This window comes from Struthio camelus, chromosome 5 (assembly GCF_040807025.1).
Source record: "Struthio camelus isolate bStrCam1 chromosome 5, bStrCam1.hap1, whole genome shotgun sequence".
In the NCBI taxonomy this organism is placed as follows: Eukaryota; Metazoa; Chordata; class Aves; order Struthioniformes; family Struthionidae; genus Struthio; species Struthio camelus.
The window spans coordinates 48,178,230-48,194,413 of NC_090946.1; the positions used below are offsets into that span (position 1 = coordinate 48,178,230).

General features: G+C 36.4%; 2 protein-coding genes across 2 annotated transcripts in view; one reads left to right on the top strand and one right to left on the bottom strand.

Annotated features, from left to right (window-relative positions):
* AVEN (apoptosis and caspase activation inhibitor) overlaps window positions 1-4,147 on the top strand; it is a 112,723-nt gene extending 108,576 nt beyond the window's left edge. The window contains exons 5-6 of the mRNA XM_068946294.1: window positions 723-1,080; window positions 3,663-4,147. Of these exons, the coding sequence (XP_068802395.1) occupies window positions 723-1,080; window positions 3,663-3,781 (477 nt within the window). The 3' untranslated portion in view covers window positions 3,782-4,147. The remainder of the gene's footprint in view (window positions 1-722; window positions 1,081-3,662) is intronic.
* RYR3 (ryanodine receptor 3) overlaps window positions 3,896-16,184 on the bottom strand; it is a 256,319-nt gene continuing 244,030 nt past the window's right edge. Inside the window, exons 100-106 of the mRNA XM_068946291.1 lie at window positions 15,209-15,355; window positions 13,210-13,344; window positions 11,089-11,245; window positions 10,035-10,099; window positions 9,825-9,925; window positions 6,771-6,822; window positions 3,896-5,187 (exon numbers count right to left, since the gene is read on the bottom strand). Of these exons, the coding sequence (XP_068802392.1) occupies window positions 5,092-5,187; window positions 6,771-6,822; window positions 9,825-9,925; window positions 10,035-10,099; window positions 11,089-11,245; window positions 13,210-13,344; window positions 15,209-15,355 (753 nt within the window). The 3' untranslated portion in view covers window positions 3,896-5,091. The remainder of the gene's footprint in view (window positions 5,188-6,770; window positions 6,823-9,824; window positions 9,926-10,034; window positions 10,100-11,088; window positions 11,246-13,209; window positions 13,345-15,208; window positions 15,356-16,184) is intronic.

Sequence of the window (16,184 nt, forward strand, 5' to 3'; positions counted from 1 at the left end):
CAGACTCCCTTCAAAATACATATATTTGGGCAAACACAGTTATACAGTGTGTGTTACAACATTTAACTTTATCTTGCTGTTGTAACACATGATACAGTAATCAGTGTGTACTAGATATACAGCAGCGATATTAATGCCATGGCATCCTGATAAAAGCAGGATCTGTGCTTTAGTGTTAATTTATGAGTTGTCATTTCTTATTGTGCCATTTGATAGTGTGTTACAGTCTCGTTTCATTTTTCAAAGTATTCAGTGATGTAATACGGCTTTTGTCAAATCATTCTCAGCAACCTGTAGTGTGGTTTGCTTTCAAGACTGGAATTTTGGAGGGAAGGCCTAAAATGGGACAATGTTTCTAGCTAAATTCTGTCTTCAGTCATTCCAAAATTCAGGGTACTGACTGCGTTTAATTATAGAAGAATTAGAGAAGTAACTAACTAACTGTGCAGGAAGTATTTGTGGAATGACTGAATTTGTTGTTTTAGCATATAATCTCATATTTCATATTAAGGGATACAAGGAATTTGTAGCTTGTAGACACTCAACTACCATCAAGTTAATTTTACTGTACTTTCTGTTTCTGAACTGAACTGTGGTGAATTTAATTCTAGCTTCTTAAGCGGTGAAACATTAGGAAGTATGCATTACAAACCCAAATTAGACAGAACAGTGAAAGTTGAGTTCATCGTTACAAGGACTAAAGTCTTTTCTTGTACTCTTAGGCATCAACACCTGTTGAGCTCCCGCACATGCAATTTAAAAATACTGATGACAGCAAGAGGAGAGAGATTCTGTTTCAACAGTCTTTGGCTCAAAGTGAACCAGTGTCTGTATCTCATCATGTTGGTGATTTTGTTGCCACATCAGAGCCTAGAAATAAAGATGCTCGTGCAGCGAGAGCTGCAGAACCATTTCAGAGAGGCTCTCCACTGTCAAAGCAAGAGACTGACCATTTGGATGAAGAACTAGATCTCCTCCTAAATCTGGATGCTCCCGTTAATGCAGAAAACAGTTCTGTGTCAGGTGCATTATCCTACAGCATAACTGAGAAAGATCTGAAAATGGATTATAACGAAAAGGGTAAGATCCCCGCTCCCCCTCTCTGCATGGCCTCCCTTATTTCATTTCCATTGTTCTCTTTCTGGGTGATGTTTTTAGAATCATTACTAACAAGTTAACAGTACCGCTGTCATCATCCCTGTCTGTCTCATAGTGCAGTTCATTGATCTGAGATTATGTTCTGACCTACGCGTTCCTTTTCAATTTTAACTCTTCCCAGGATGACTTCAGATATGTAACCGTAGCCCTCTTATTCATCATACTGATGTTTTGAAACATGTTGCTATTGCTTATGAAAATAACATAGTCTGAATCTTTTTTGTTAGAAGCAAATTACATCTAAAGCTTTTAAAATGCAGTGAGTGAAAATATTCCTTTGTTATAGCTTCTAGAGTATGTTGGAATGTGCTCTTTCCAGAATTTGGCCATTATCTCATATCCTGGCTTTTAACTTTTTTTTATTCTAAGCACATTCAATAAAGTGTGTGCCTGATACAGTTTGCACATTTACTAACTTTCAACCATTATGCCTTTATGATTACATGGTTAGTAGGATAAATGAATAAAACAATGGGGCTCAGTTTTCCATCTCATCAAAGATGGATGATCGTATAATAACAACCGAAGTAAAGCTACAGTGGTGATCTTTAACTGCAGCAGACAAAAACCTAGATATCCAAATAAATGCCTGCAGAGAGAAATATTTCTAAATCTTAAAGAGTTCAGTACTTTCCAGGATGCTTTAAAAATTGCTATGACTAATTTTTCAAGCCCAAAGAAAATGCACAATTCTTGCTTTCTGTTATTCAAAGTGGTATAATCTTCTGTGAGGCAGAAAAAAGAGCTATTTAGTTTTTGGCCTTTGAACACAGTCTGCTTTTTCCTTTCTGATAACTTCAGTTGCTTTCACTCCTTTCATTGGGCTGTGTTACATATGTATAATCTATTAAGCAAGTCCTTAACTGTATTTCAAGGATGGCAGACCCTTAATGGGATGGCCAAAAATCTAGTCTTTAGGATGAAAGAGTTGTTGGGATTGTGAGTAAAAATCCTGAACGGGTCATCTTCCTAGAGATCTCACAAACCCCTCACTGCAGCAGGTACCCCATTATTCCTTCTAGACTCCAAGAAACCATAGTCCCAGGTCAGTAGATGTTAAAGGGGGTATTAATTTACTTAGAGCAAAGCTAGTCATTTGACGAGGTGAAATAAGAGTTGTAGATAATCATCTTAGCAGTTTCTGAATACGCTTGTTTTTTTGATTTTTTTTTTTTTTTTCTGAGCCAAATTTGTAAAATACTATGGGAACTGTTACTGACGGGACACTTTGCACTCTAGCACAGAGGAACTGCAGAGTGCTGTGGTGGTTGTTATTCTGGAATGCTCTTAGCATACTAAATACTGAAGTAAGTAAGTACTGTATATTTTGTAGAGCACATCATTGCTAAAATTTTCTCCTATCATCTAAAATGTTTTATTATATACATGACTAACAGTACTTGTCAATAACAGTAAGTAACATCATTGAAAAGTACTTCACTGATGTGCTGAGTTTCACCACTGTCAGCACGTTCATTTTAAGCATTAAGAGAGAAAAAGTTGTTATTTTGCAAAACAGCATTGGTCTTATGATTTAGCAAAATTAGAAAAAAAAAAAGTACTGCTAGAGAGTTGTAGTGAGTGATTATTTAAGATTAAAATACAGCTTTTGAGTAGCATTACCAGCCCTTCCCAAACCCCCCCCCCACACATATAGTATACAGAAGAATCAACAACTATTTCTGCTGACGGATGGTCAATGCTATTTTCAAACTGTACTGGCATTCATTTTACTTTTTTTTTTTTAAGGAAATAAAAAAATATGGAAGTACATTCTCATTTAAGAAATTAAGTGAACACTTCATTTTGTTTGCATTCCTTTCTTAGAAGGTCATATATATATATATATTTATTTATTTATATATGTATATATATATATATATAAGGTCTAATTTTATTGTTAGGTCTAATGGAGAGTAGTTCTGTTCCTCCCCAGTCCACACTGATACAAAAGACTTCTTAGTTTCCCGCGCTTTGTGTATGATTTTGTTGCTTTGTTAAAAAAACAAAATAAAAATGTGGTTCAACATGTAAAGATGTCATAACAAGCAATGAGGCAAGCCCTGTCACTAAAGAAGATCTTGAAATAATAGTTTCATTTCTGTAGTATGTATGTATGTCATGCTTTCCACACCAAAGCACAGTATAAATTCCTTAAGAAAGAAACCAAGAAACGTGGAATCCTAGGATAGCGTTGTGCCTCCTGCTGCTGTCCCATGTAAGAGAAGAATCTGTCTCTTGCAGGATTGAGACCAGCTCTCTGTAGGGGATCGGTTAGGATCTGTGGGCTGGAGACCAAGCCCCACCTCCCCCTTTCAATGGGATGAAAGCCATACTCTTACTGAGAAGTTTATTAAGCTGCCTCAATTGTTGTTGCTACTATTTTTGGAATGGACTCTCCAGTTGTTAGTAAGTTGTACATTAAAAAGCAAAATGATTAGGGACAAAAATCTGGTAAGGAGTTGTTGTTTCCAGATTTATGTCTGTTGTTTTTACTTTTCTAGATCCTTTAAAACTAGATGTGCCTGAAGAGAAGAGTAGAGCATCACAGCAGCAGCAAAGTGCATCTAAAAATGTCACCGAGGAAGAGCTTGAAGATTGGCTGGACAGCATGATCTCCTGAAGCCTGGATTTTCTTATGTGAATAAATGAATATAGCAAAAGTTAAATAGAAAGTATTAGTTTAAGGAATGGAGTGAATTCCTTTATCTCCTCTTTATTTCTTTTATTTCGCTTGGTTCACCGTGCCAAATGCCTAATTTTATTTGACAGCATGTAAAAACCACTCATCCAAAACTCATTTAGATGTGATTGAAAAATTCTCTGAAGTTAATATTCCTGGTAACAATACTTCTTTTAAAAGTCTAAATTCTGTCATGCAATTAGGATTTTCTTCGCGTAATATGCATGCCATAGTACACTAATAGAGAAGTTGTTTCAGCCTGTACTTGCTATGTGTAGTCCCTAAAATAAAACTGTGAACATAAAATACATGTGTTTTTAATCACCATCCTATGCCACATTTCCATTGCACTAGAAAAACTAGAAAGAAGAGACAATAAAGGTATTTTTCATTTGGTTTATAATACTTTATTGCAGTGGGCACTTTTCATTAGAAGAAAAAAAAATGCATAAACCTAGCAGCTTCCACATCCAGATGGCCATAAAGCATTGTTTTATTTTGGCCTAAGATTTAAATTTTATTCATTTTGATACAATGTTGTTTTTTTTTTTTTTTTTAACAGCAGCATCTAGTAAGCTGTTATTCAAGGTAGTAAATAAATGAACCTCAAGTGCAGTTTCATACAGAAAGACAAAAGAGCAACACGGTTAATGGATCTGTCCATCTAGAACACTAACAAACATAAATAAAAAGTTTGCATAGCTATGTCTACAGAGGTTTAAGGCACTTAATTGATGTTTCAGGGTCAACAAAGTGTTTGAAAATGTTTTATTTTTAACTGCTTAAAGCTATTAAGCTGTATTGTAATACATTCACTAGCACATACTGTGGGGAAAGACTGGACTGCAGTTAAAATACCTTCTGAGGCATGGCCTCTGATGTTCAAGTTCTTAAATTTCAAATGTTGTGCAGTTAAGATGTCTTTTAGCCCTTTCAGCTGAACTACCAAACACTGGGTGAATGGTGTGGTTAAAAAGTTTTAATCAGGCCTTGTTTGAATTGGAAGGCTTAAGTTAATTTTCGCATAGGTTTTAAATTGAAATTTCAGTAAAAGAAAGACCTGTTTCATCCATGGTAGGCAAACAAAGCCTATGAATTGGTTTCAAAATTTATGTATGTCTTGAAGTTTAAAGACATTTAAAGCAAATACGAGCTCTAAATTGTCACCCTAGAAAGAAAAGGTAAGAGGTTTTTTTTGTTTACTGGATTTTTAACAGTTCATGAATGGCAGCTTTTCTTTTGTGATAATGTTAGCCAAGTTGATCCTCATACTGTTTCCGAAAGCAGTCTCCTGCTGGGAAGAAATCCCAACATCTTTCTTGGTACATCTTCCACACAAATGACTCCTGTAAATAATAAGGAGTATTTATTTTATCAGAAAACCTCGCAGCTAGCACTGTAGATAAACTTACTTATAACAACAACCAGTACTGTGCTTATCACATAAAGTATAACTGTGAAAAATACTGAAACTCTTGGATCGTAATTCAAGAACGCTTGTAAAATTACTTTTCTGCCTGACCTCTGTTGGAGGTAAGTACTTCCGATTCAGTATTCCTGACAGTTAAACTTGAGGCAGAAAAGCTGCGTTAAGCGTAAATTAATCAGTCCAATTATATGAGAACAAACCTCTACAATTTGTATATATAAAATGTGTTGTATTTGCTTGAAAACAATGCTGAAGTTTAAGGTAGCTTAACAGTGTTTGCATTACAGCTTCTTATTTAAGAGTCAATGAATCCTATTTATTTTCTTTGTAGGCCCTAATAATTTTGAACATACACACACAGACACACATGCATGCACAGATACACTTGCATGCACACACGCATATACGCATGCACACATGCTTACACACAAGACACACTCGCATGCGTGCACACACCTGCACAGATGCAGACATGCACATCTGTGCACACACACACACACACACACACACACACACACATGCATGCACACAGTTGTACATGCACATGCAGACCTGTACATGCACACATGTACACACCCCCCCCCCCCACGTGCACAGGTACAGACATATACACATGTGCACACAGATACCTACACACATGCCCACAAATACATGCATGCACAGGCATAGACCTACACACACGTGCACGCACACACAGTGCCTACATATACACATGCACAAGCATACAGACACATGTACAAAGCCGCACACGTAAACAGTCATATATATACACACACACACATGCATTCATGCACATGGATATATATACACACACATACAGGCACGCACATGTACCAGAAGCACATATACACACACATGCCATGTGTACATACATGTGTATGCACGTGCATACATGTACACACATGCACATAGGACACACATGTACACTCACCCACATACACAAATACATGCGTACACATACACACACCACTAAACACACATAAACAGAAATGTACACATGTGCCCCCCCATATGTACAGACACATGTATGTACCCTCGTGTGTGTGGGTGTGTATACAAATATATGTACATGTGCACACACCTACCCCTACGCAAATACACATGTGCATGCACACACACACACACACACACACACACACACACACACACACACACACACACACACACACACACACACACACACAGACACAGACATATGGCCTATAAATAGAGTAGTTTACTGAATCTGAGGGGAGGAAAACTTTAGCTACTGTATTTCAGGGTTTCATTTCAGCTATAAGGCAAAAGTTAGGTAACTGGTAACTGTCTTCTGCAGAAAGACAGTTTTATTTTTTTTTACTCTCCCTTTTATGCCCAGAAAATTCTCAGGGAGAGTGATATTAGTCTCCACTCCTTGGTGGTACATCAGTTACATCCGGTAGTACACAGATACAAGGCTAGAGAAGATTAAAAATAATGAAAGATAAAAGTTAAATTTTTGATTTATTATCTTCTACCCACCTGGCCAGTATGCTCAGTTTCATCCTTATTAATGAGATACATTAAAAAGAACCTGAAAAAAGCACATGAAGCAAGCATTAACGTAGAAAACATAAGATCTCTGCTTCACCTTTCCTAGAATAGAACATGGAAATTATGACAACCAGAAAAGTAATGACCCTGCTTCTAAATTTAAAAAAAAAAAAAATTAAGGAGAAAATTCTATCCTCCAGTACTTAATTCCTGAGTTAGTGCTAGTAGTTAAAAAAAAAAAAAAAAAAATCTGTAAAAAAGTGTTTTAGCATTCTGTTTCAGTGCTAGGAACAACACATGACTGACTGACTTAGGTTTTCGTCCTATCCCAGCTCCCATGCTTAAACTGTCTCACCCTGGAAGACGATGCAGTAACTAACTGCTACACTGTAAGTATGGTGGATGCCCAACTGCACCAAGCTTTAAAAAAAAAACAGTCATGCCACTCAGTTTGAGTTGTAGCGTGTCTTAGATGCCAGTGAATAACTCAAATGTAGAGAGCTTGATCTAATTCTATACTGGAAAAAAAAAAAAAGTGTTGGTAATGCTAGTGTAATAATATGACTTTTGGCACATAACTATCATAAGCTTCATGAAGAACATCTTGAAGGTGTCCACATGGGAAAGGGAGTAGTAATTATATTAACCAAAGTGTTCCACAACAGCAGTTATTTTAGGCCTTTGCTTCTATATGTAAGTGGCATGACAGAGGAAAAAGAATTGCAGCTATGGGTGAAGAAGTTCCTTTGATACCCTCCCACTACAGCATCGGCAATGTCCATCCTTCTGAGCTGGAATTTTCAAAGGAAAGTTAGTTAAATTCAGATTCCTAACTCCCACTGACTAGGGCTCTTGCAGAAAAATCCAGTCTAGGTTTTGAGTGAGTGTTTTAATGCATGAATACATTTTTTCCTGATCATGGAAGTAGCCTTCTGTAAAAGGACCAGAAAAAAACATTCATGGAAGTGTCATGGCAAATTTTGTGACATTGAGCAGAGTAGCTACTGGACTAAATTGCAATATAGTTTTTTGTTTGTTTTTTTTTTTTTCCTCCTTTGGCTCCAAGCTGCAACCAGAAAGTTTCTAATTAGATCGGCTGATTTCATTGTCTGCTTTGTCCATGCAGATTTGCTGCAAGACAGCTTAATATCTTTTCCAGATTTGCTGCATACATAAAAACAGGCTATATCTGTGCAAACTGTAAAATGAAAGTTACAGTCCATACTTGTAATCACAATGATACTGAAGGCCATGTGAAGCTGTAATACAGCTTTTTTCTTGAAACGCCCTTTACTTCAGCTTAATGTGGTACGTCTTGTTTTACTGAAGTCCTTAAAACTGGACAAAATTTGGTGTTAATATTTTGATTTTTGAACTGCTGAACTTAGTAGCCCTTTATGTTACACTAATGCAGGTACTCTGTTCCTCAAACAGGAATGATTTTTCCTAGTCATTAGAGTTCCGTGTTCTTAAAAGTGATGATTGAATTGAGTAAGTCTGCCGCTTGCAGCTTAGTTTTGCTGAACTTCTACTGTCAGTACATTTGAAAAATCAATGTTGATGCTTTATTTTTGAATTTGAGAAATAATGCCTCTTAACAGCAACAGAAACAGTACAGTCAAGGGTTTATCAGGTATCTTAGATATCTGCATGTGTGCAAGAAATTCCTGCAAAGGACAAGTTTCACAGAAGGTTACTAATTGTATACATTAAATTACCATGGATGATTTTTAGAAGTCAGTTTTGCTACATTAACACTCATTGACAATTTTTTAAATGCACTCAGAAAATTTGTATTAGCACAGTTTCACGCAATAAGACAGTCATGGCAAACAGTCTTTGAATCAGCTGTTATTCCTGTGTTTAACTGTATTTGCCATTAAAAGTCTCATTAGCAAGGATGTAGCGCACTAGCAATGGTCTGTCACATGTGAGAGAACTCTTGATTAGTCACTTCTGATGCAGTGCATTTGGAACCATACTTGAGATGTTTTCATAAAAAAAAAAAAAAAAGTAGTAGTATACTGACTTTAACTTTGTACTGACTTTAACATTTGTCTAACTAAAAGGCAACCTGGTTAGAAAAAAAATATTCATTCAAGACTATATATTCCAATATTAAAAAGCAATTTTTAATAAACTGTGAATTAGAGGTTCTCATATGCCAATTGAGTGATCAAACCTAGCAAGAAACCTCAAGCTTAGAGCTGTAGACTGGTAAAACCACAGATGCTGATGGAAACTTGCCTCACAAAAATAGCAATGGACTGATTTTGCAGATTCTGTTGCTGAGCAAAGAATAAGCTTATTGTAATGGATCCTTCATCCTAGAGGCATACTTTTTTAAGCCGCATACTTTTAACTTTGGTTCTTCTAGCACAATGCTCATGCAGTTATCACGGTTCTATGAGTAACTAAAGCCATCAGATTCATTTTTTAAAACCCATTTTGCTCTGCTTTCAAAGCCGCACTATCACTAAAGAACTAGAGGATCAGACCTGTGTACTATTTTTTGTAGCTTATCTTCCAGAAATTATGTTCAAAACAAAACAAAAAAAGCATAACTCTTAAAAGAGGGTGGGGGGGGAGGAGCTTTTTCCTTCTGGTGCCCTTAGTTCTTGCTCATGTACTCTATTTTCTCCAGTCCACAAACAGGAAGTACTATTTTAAATCAGCCACAAGTTTCAGTGGCTTTATCAGCGTTACCAAGCCCCCACTGACAATCCTCTTCTCTTCCAAACTAAAAGGAGTTACAGACCGCTGTTCCCTGCCAGTCCCCATATCTGGTTTCCTTCCAGAGGAGAACGTAAAGCAGTGGTGTATCTTCAGGTCCCAACCTGCTAAGCTAGCTCATGTGCAGAGCAAGCACTGTAATGACAACCAACAGTAGGGAGTGGAGGACAGGAAACCAGAAAGGAACAGAGATCCTCAGTCCTGCAGAATTCTCTCTCAGGACTGTTCCGCAATGTGTGCTTCCAAGTTACCCTGGAGCTGAAAGGTTACTTTCTTGCAATTCCAATTAATGCAGTAAAACATACTTACAGGTAGTTTGCCAAGTTGTGCTCTTGCAAAGTATGTGTTTCAAAGCCATGTGGGGTTGTGTCAAAATAGTCATTGCCGATTCCACAAATAAAACATTTGGTCTGGAAATGGAATTCAAATGTTTTTCAGTTGTTAACTCAAAGCCACTTTTATTACTGGTAACAATCTAGATTAATAACAGTAGGGAAAATGTAATGAGCTCACTCGTACCTCCATATCTTCTCTCACTTGTTCTTGCTGGTCTCTTAATTCACCAAAAGCATCAATAATCAGACCTATTTTGTATGGAGAAAAGCAAAACTTCAGAACTTAGCAACATTCGTATTTCATACAATGCATAAAAGTAGCTTGGACTTAATCAAATATCCTCCACTGTATTTGGAATTCAGCATACTTGTGTCTAGGTGGAGCAATTCGAGTTACAATCTTTTCGTTTCCAGATATATGGCATTTGTTTACACTGCACTCCCAGTGAGAATTTCTCTGACACAGAAGTATGATCTTAAGAGTGGGAAGGCTTTCCTTGACATGCATTTTGGTCAATGTAAGCTTCCATAAGGCATGCGGTCTCCTATTTCTTGCTCCCATGAAGGAGATTCATTTTCATTCTCCTTCTCTTGGAACTTTTGCATTGCAACTTTTGTTTAATGAAGGAAACTTGGCTCCCACAGACCCAAAAGAGGGTTTATAATCACTTCCCTCTTGTTTGTGATGCAGCTTTGCAGCTGAAGCTGCACTGCTAATGCATCAAGAATAGAGCTGGATCATTCTGGGGACATTTGTAATTTTTTTCATATAGACTGATTACTTTTTTTTTCCCCACCAGACTGCCTGATAACTGTGGTTTTGTTTTTTCTGGCAACCTTAGGGCAGTTAGTTACATACAGCTGGAATTATCCAGCCAGCTGTGCTGGTTCCAAACTAGTTGTGTGAAAAGTCTACAGCAAGGTTTTCCCAGTTTTAATGGTTAATACAGCAGGAAGAGTGATCCTGCGCTGTGTCACTGCTGCATAGTTTCCACAGGTGTTCATAAATGCTGTAACCCAGGTACTTTGCCTTTTTTTGTATAGTGCTTAGGACAATGCATATGCTTATCAATTAAGAGTAAAATATTATCATTTCGGAAGTAATGATTTTATGAACTCAGAAATAAGTCTTTCTACCAATACTGCTTAAATCGTCTCAAACACAAATATGCTTAAAAAATACATTTCAGAACTTCAGTGCACTAAATTTTAGTTTCTAATAAGTTAATTGAAGATACCTTGAATAATGGCCAGCAGGATAACAATGACAAAGAAGAAAAATGTGATGTCAAAGACAATTCGATACATTTCATAAGGGTCTCCAGCAGGATCCTCGATTTCATCTCCAATGCCACCACCAGCTCTTACACCCACATACATGTGGAACAGATAACACTAAAAAAAAAGTTGGGAAACTATAGAAATACTTAACACGAATAAGTTGGGATTTTTTAATGATTTCCTTCTACTAATTTTCTTCAGACTTTTTAGTTAAACATTATAGAAACAGACAACATGTAATGTCATTCTTCACGCACCACACACGTTGCACAAGAAATCTGTTGAGTATCTTGACCAATGTGGTTAAATCTTCAACCAGAAGAACTAATAAGTGAGGGAGTCAGCATCAACTGTGCTACCCTTTCCCCCCCCACCTCAAGCCTTACATAAAAAGAAATACCATTTGCGGCACGTTCTTCTTCTATCCACTACTGTCCACTACTGTAGTCAACCATATTCTACCACTTACATACATTCCTATGGTTCAAGCTTGCCCTGAGTAATCAGAGAATACCTTTTAAAGTCTTGTAATGGAGCCTAGGAAATACTAGCAAGTATTGCCATAAAATAAATAGTGACATATTTACAGCAGATCCATCTCTATTAAGGTGGTTTGGGATAATTTCATTTTGCAATATTAAAAGTCTGTTTTATTATATTTTAAATGATTTATGATCACACATAAGCTGTGTTCCGTTTGAGGCAGAACAAATCACTTTACAAAAATGTTGCTGTATGTGTTATTTTTTAAACATGTAAGTCGTCATCGAAAAATTTTTACAAATCTGACTATTTAAGCTATGCAAGGGTATTAGAGTAGAATCTTCTGCTAGAGCTCTATACTATTTAATGCTCCTGTATAAATCAACTACAGAATCTTATAAACCGTCTTCAGTTGCATGATATGGGTTAATAACAAACAAAGGAAAACTCTAAGCTCAAACAGTGTTTTGTAGTCACATTAGACAGTAATAACGGTGTTAAATAATCATAAAAGCTGAGAAATTGGGTCTTTCACAAGTAAACACTAAACAACTATAGATTCATTTTTAGAATGCAACTTTACTGTTCAGGTAAGATACTGTTACTAGTTTAATCATGCTTAAAACATAAATTGGAATTGATTTATCTCACTTGGTAGAGCTGTTTAAAATGTATCATTTATTCCAACTACTCCTACATCCATTTTAAGACTGGTGCATGAACTTTATTTCAAGTCAAACCTTTGCATTCAGCTCACAGAGGGACTAGTTAAATAAAACAGTGGACAGTTTTCATCCTTTCTATCATTTGCACATCTGGCTTGCATTGCATATTTGATAGAGTGTTCAAGAATAGGGAAAATCATTTTGCATAGCCAATTATGTTCTATATGTGACATGTAACACAGGGCACATGATAGTGACTATGCCCTGGAAGAAATGCACTGGACACCAGCTCAGAACATGAAATGTTTAACAGATGGTATTTTGTGCTGTTTTACTTGTGCAGTAAGAAAAGCAAATCGTCTTCATACCATAAGAAATACCTGTAGGGTATCTTTCAATACGACATGCATACTATTTGGTTTTCTGTTGTGACAAGTGGAAAGAGAAGGGAAGTTAGTAACATCTGATTATTACTCCTCTTAAGTTTTAATTTCCTCTGGCTCTGCTCACCCTCGATTTATTACTTTGTGACTAAATTACCAATTGTGAGTAGTTTGGAGCAGGGATCTATAACTAGCGCTAGTAACGTCATACACTTAATGCGGTCTGAATAAGGATAGCAAGAGCTTGCACATCTGCAAATATTTGGAACAAACTGAGCTTTATTTGTGCTACAGTAAAAAAGCTGCTTTGTGTAGGACTGACAAAATGTCATAAGCTTTCTCCCACAAACTTTAAGGACGATGTGTGATCTCTGCACGTGTGAAAGAGCTGCAACCAATTACCAATCACAGTATTTAGCAGAAAAATCCAAATATCTTCCTACACTAGTGAGCAGCATCTATTGCGTTTGGATCGGTAGAGAATATAGAAGGAACCATCTGAAAATTCAGGAATATATTTGAAGCATGCTAGTGATGTTTTAGTTACCGTCATCATGTCATCACATTTCATGTCTGGTTCATCTTCATCTTCGCTTTTGTTGTAGAATTTGCGGAAGAAGTTGAACGCCACAACAGTGTAAAGATACACTACTACAGCCAGGAGTCCTACAGTAAGCACAAGCTGTGTATAGAAAAATGACACCAAAGTAGGGTTCAGTTTTATTCGGTTAGAGCAGCTGAGCCAGATCAGTGTATTGCCTTAAATATTGAAAATGTATCATCATATTATACCTTTCCCAAGAAGGGAACTACAGATAGCAGTTATGATAGCTTTGGGATATCCTTATTGCTTGGGTCAGCAGAGCGGTAAGTGGTGTTCTACCCTGCTCTCATGTGAAAACCATATGGAAAATGGTATCAAGAAGTTGCAATTGTTTCCATATTTCTAAGCAATATGCTTACAAACTATGTATCACTGAAGCAATGTTTTCAGTATACAAACTATGTATCACTGAAGCAATGTTTTCAGTATTCCAGATAAAAGCGAAATCTGAGTAACTTCAAGAACTGCATATATAGTAGAAATTAAATTATTAAAAATAAATCTCTCTAATTCGATACATAATTTTAACTCTGACTTAGTATGACTTATCATAGACTATTTTCTGCATCAAAGGTAGTTAGCAAATTCACCTCTAAAGTGAGACATAATTTCTTAGATAAAGAAAAAATGATTTCCAGGTCTGGCTTTTAAGGAAATAAAATCCTTAGGTGAAAAAGTTTAACACTTAATAGATGATATTGTTTGTTGGCATTACAGTATGCAAGAGGTAGCAGTGGGCTTACTGAGGGCTACATATTTTTAAAAGCATAACAATTTGTATTACTTTTTTAAAAGAAATGTAAGCATATTGAACAATGAGTTGATCTTCAGTTTATCAGTTTCTGCAGATCTGAAGTATGCTCCTGAAGTGTACGCTTCAATTGGAAAACCTGTAGTTGTCTTTCAGTGATCGTGTTTCTGCTGACAACACCAACAGTGTCGAGAAATGCTGATCTTTGCTTGTTAAGAAAGGTAAGGTTTCTCAAAGCCGCGGTCTAGAGTTGAAACAGTTTTGTCAATTATGCTTCGTTTTGGAGGATGCTTTCACATTGATAAAAATCTCATTAAAAAGATATACCAATCATTAAATTAAAGGTAATATAACTCTGGTCATCCTGGAGGAAAATGAAGGGAACAAAAATACGTATTTAATTTGTTGTTCAGGTGATACTGAAAACATCACCACATGTAATGCTTTAGTAAACTGTACACTTGACAGAGCGTAAGAGTGGGTTTATAAATATATGTTACTGCACTTGGGAAGGAATGGAAACCACCTGAGATGCAATTTTGGGGAAGTTTTGTTAGGAGAAGATTCCTCAAATGCGAAGGAGAAAAAAAAATGAGGTGTGTTAGTGAAAAGCATGTATTTCTTGGTATGCTAGCTAGGAACACGGAGCAGGAATCAAAGAATGACTCCCTGCCTAAGTCTGCCTAAAAAGCAGATTTTATTAACCTGACTTTTGCAGGATTTACTTAGAGACATATAAATATGTTCCACAATGCAGAATGCCCATACCTGCAAGTAAGCACATTCTTATTAGCTAAGTATTGAAATCTCAACAGCACCCAGATCATTATTACTGCAGTAGCTGAGAAGAGATTGTGGATTCTTAGTTACCATCAATCTCACTTCATCAATGATCATATGAAAGGAGTTGGCTAGGTCATAATTCATATTCTCATATTTTTCTAAAATGATAGGTCTTGACATCGTATGCAAAACATCTTTAGCTATCAGTGCCCTCTGAGTATAGATTATTAGAATTTTACAGGACTTCACATGTATTAACAGTGCTGCAGAAGACACAGCAGGGTTTATTCTTTGCTCTTTTCATGGTCCGAACGGATTGTGATCCAACATTGTCCAGGTACTGCAAGATTTTTTTCCAGTACCATTACAAAATCCACTCATTTTCAAACCTGTATGTATAACACTCACCTGTTTGCCATTGTGAGTTACTGAAGATAGAATGGTTCGCAATGTCTTGAAACCCATAGCAATATCCAGCAGATGAGCAGCAAAGAAGAAGTTGTTGTAGTGCCCAAGGATAGACATAGTGGTGTACCAAGCTAAGTATAAAAATGACTGCAGAGAAAGTGAAAAGTAGCAGAACGTTAGCAGGTACTAATGTGTGTTATTGGATCTGGAATACAGCATTCTTTTACTCACTCAATTCATTTATGAAATTAAGTAATACTATCATCATCTGAATCACATTTTGAATGTAATACCTCTATTTTACACATACAAAGTGATTGTGTTAACTTTGTCTCTTAAGATCTCCACAGTTCATTTAAAGCTTGCGTGTTTATTGCTTAGTTATGTTAATGAAACCTTTATTGTTACATATTTAACTGTGGTCTTCAGCATATATGTCATTAACATCAAAATTCCCTACCTTAAAATAATTTTGGTTGGCGAGCTTGTTACACAGTACTTTATGTATTAATATTAATTCTGGAGGAGAGAAAATTCATTGTATTACTCTTAGGCACTTTGTGCTGCTTAAGTTTCAGACCATGTCAGCCAGGAAACCCAGACGGCACATCATGTGGCTTATTATTTTAAAGAGTAATGAATTTGAAGCCACTTTGACTTAAGAGCTCGTATTCAAGAAAAATAGTGCAGCGTGCTTTTCGTCAGTGCACAATGAATTTATACCTCTTCACTTTAGTCACCTAGACCTTGTCTATGGGAATGCTCAAGAACATGTGTGCAGCTCTTATTCACAAAAAGGAATTTTGAAAATGAGCTTGGGCTTTTCAAAAGAGAAGGTATGAAAGAGGAGGATTAATCCATGAAGTCAAACAGATAATTCAAGAATAACAAAATATAACTTTCTGTAGACTTTGCTTGATCTAAGAAAAGATGTTGTCTTTCGTTGCTAGAGTGATAAATACCAAATTACGTGAAT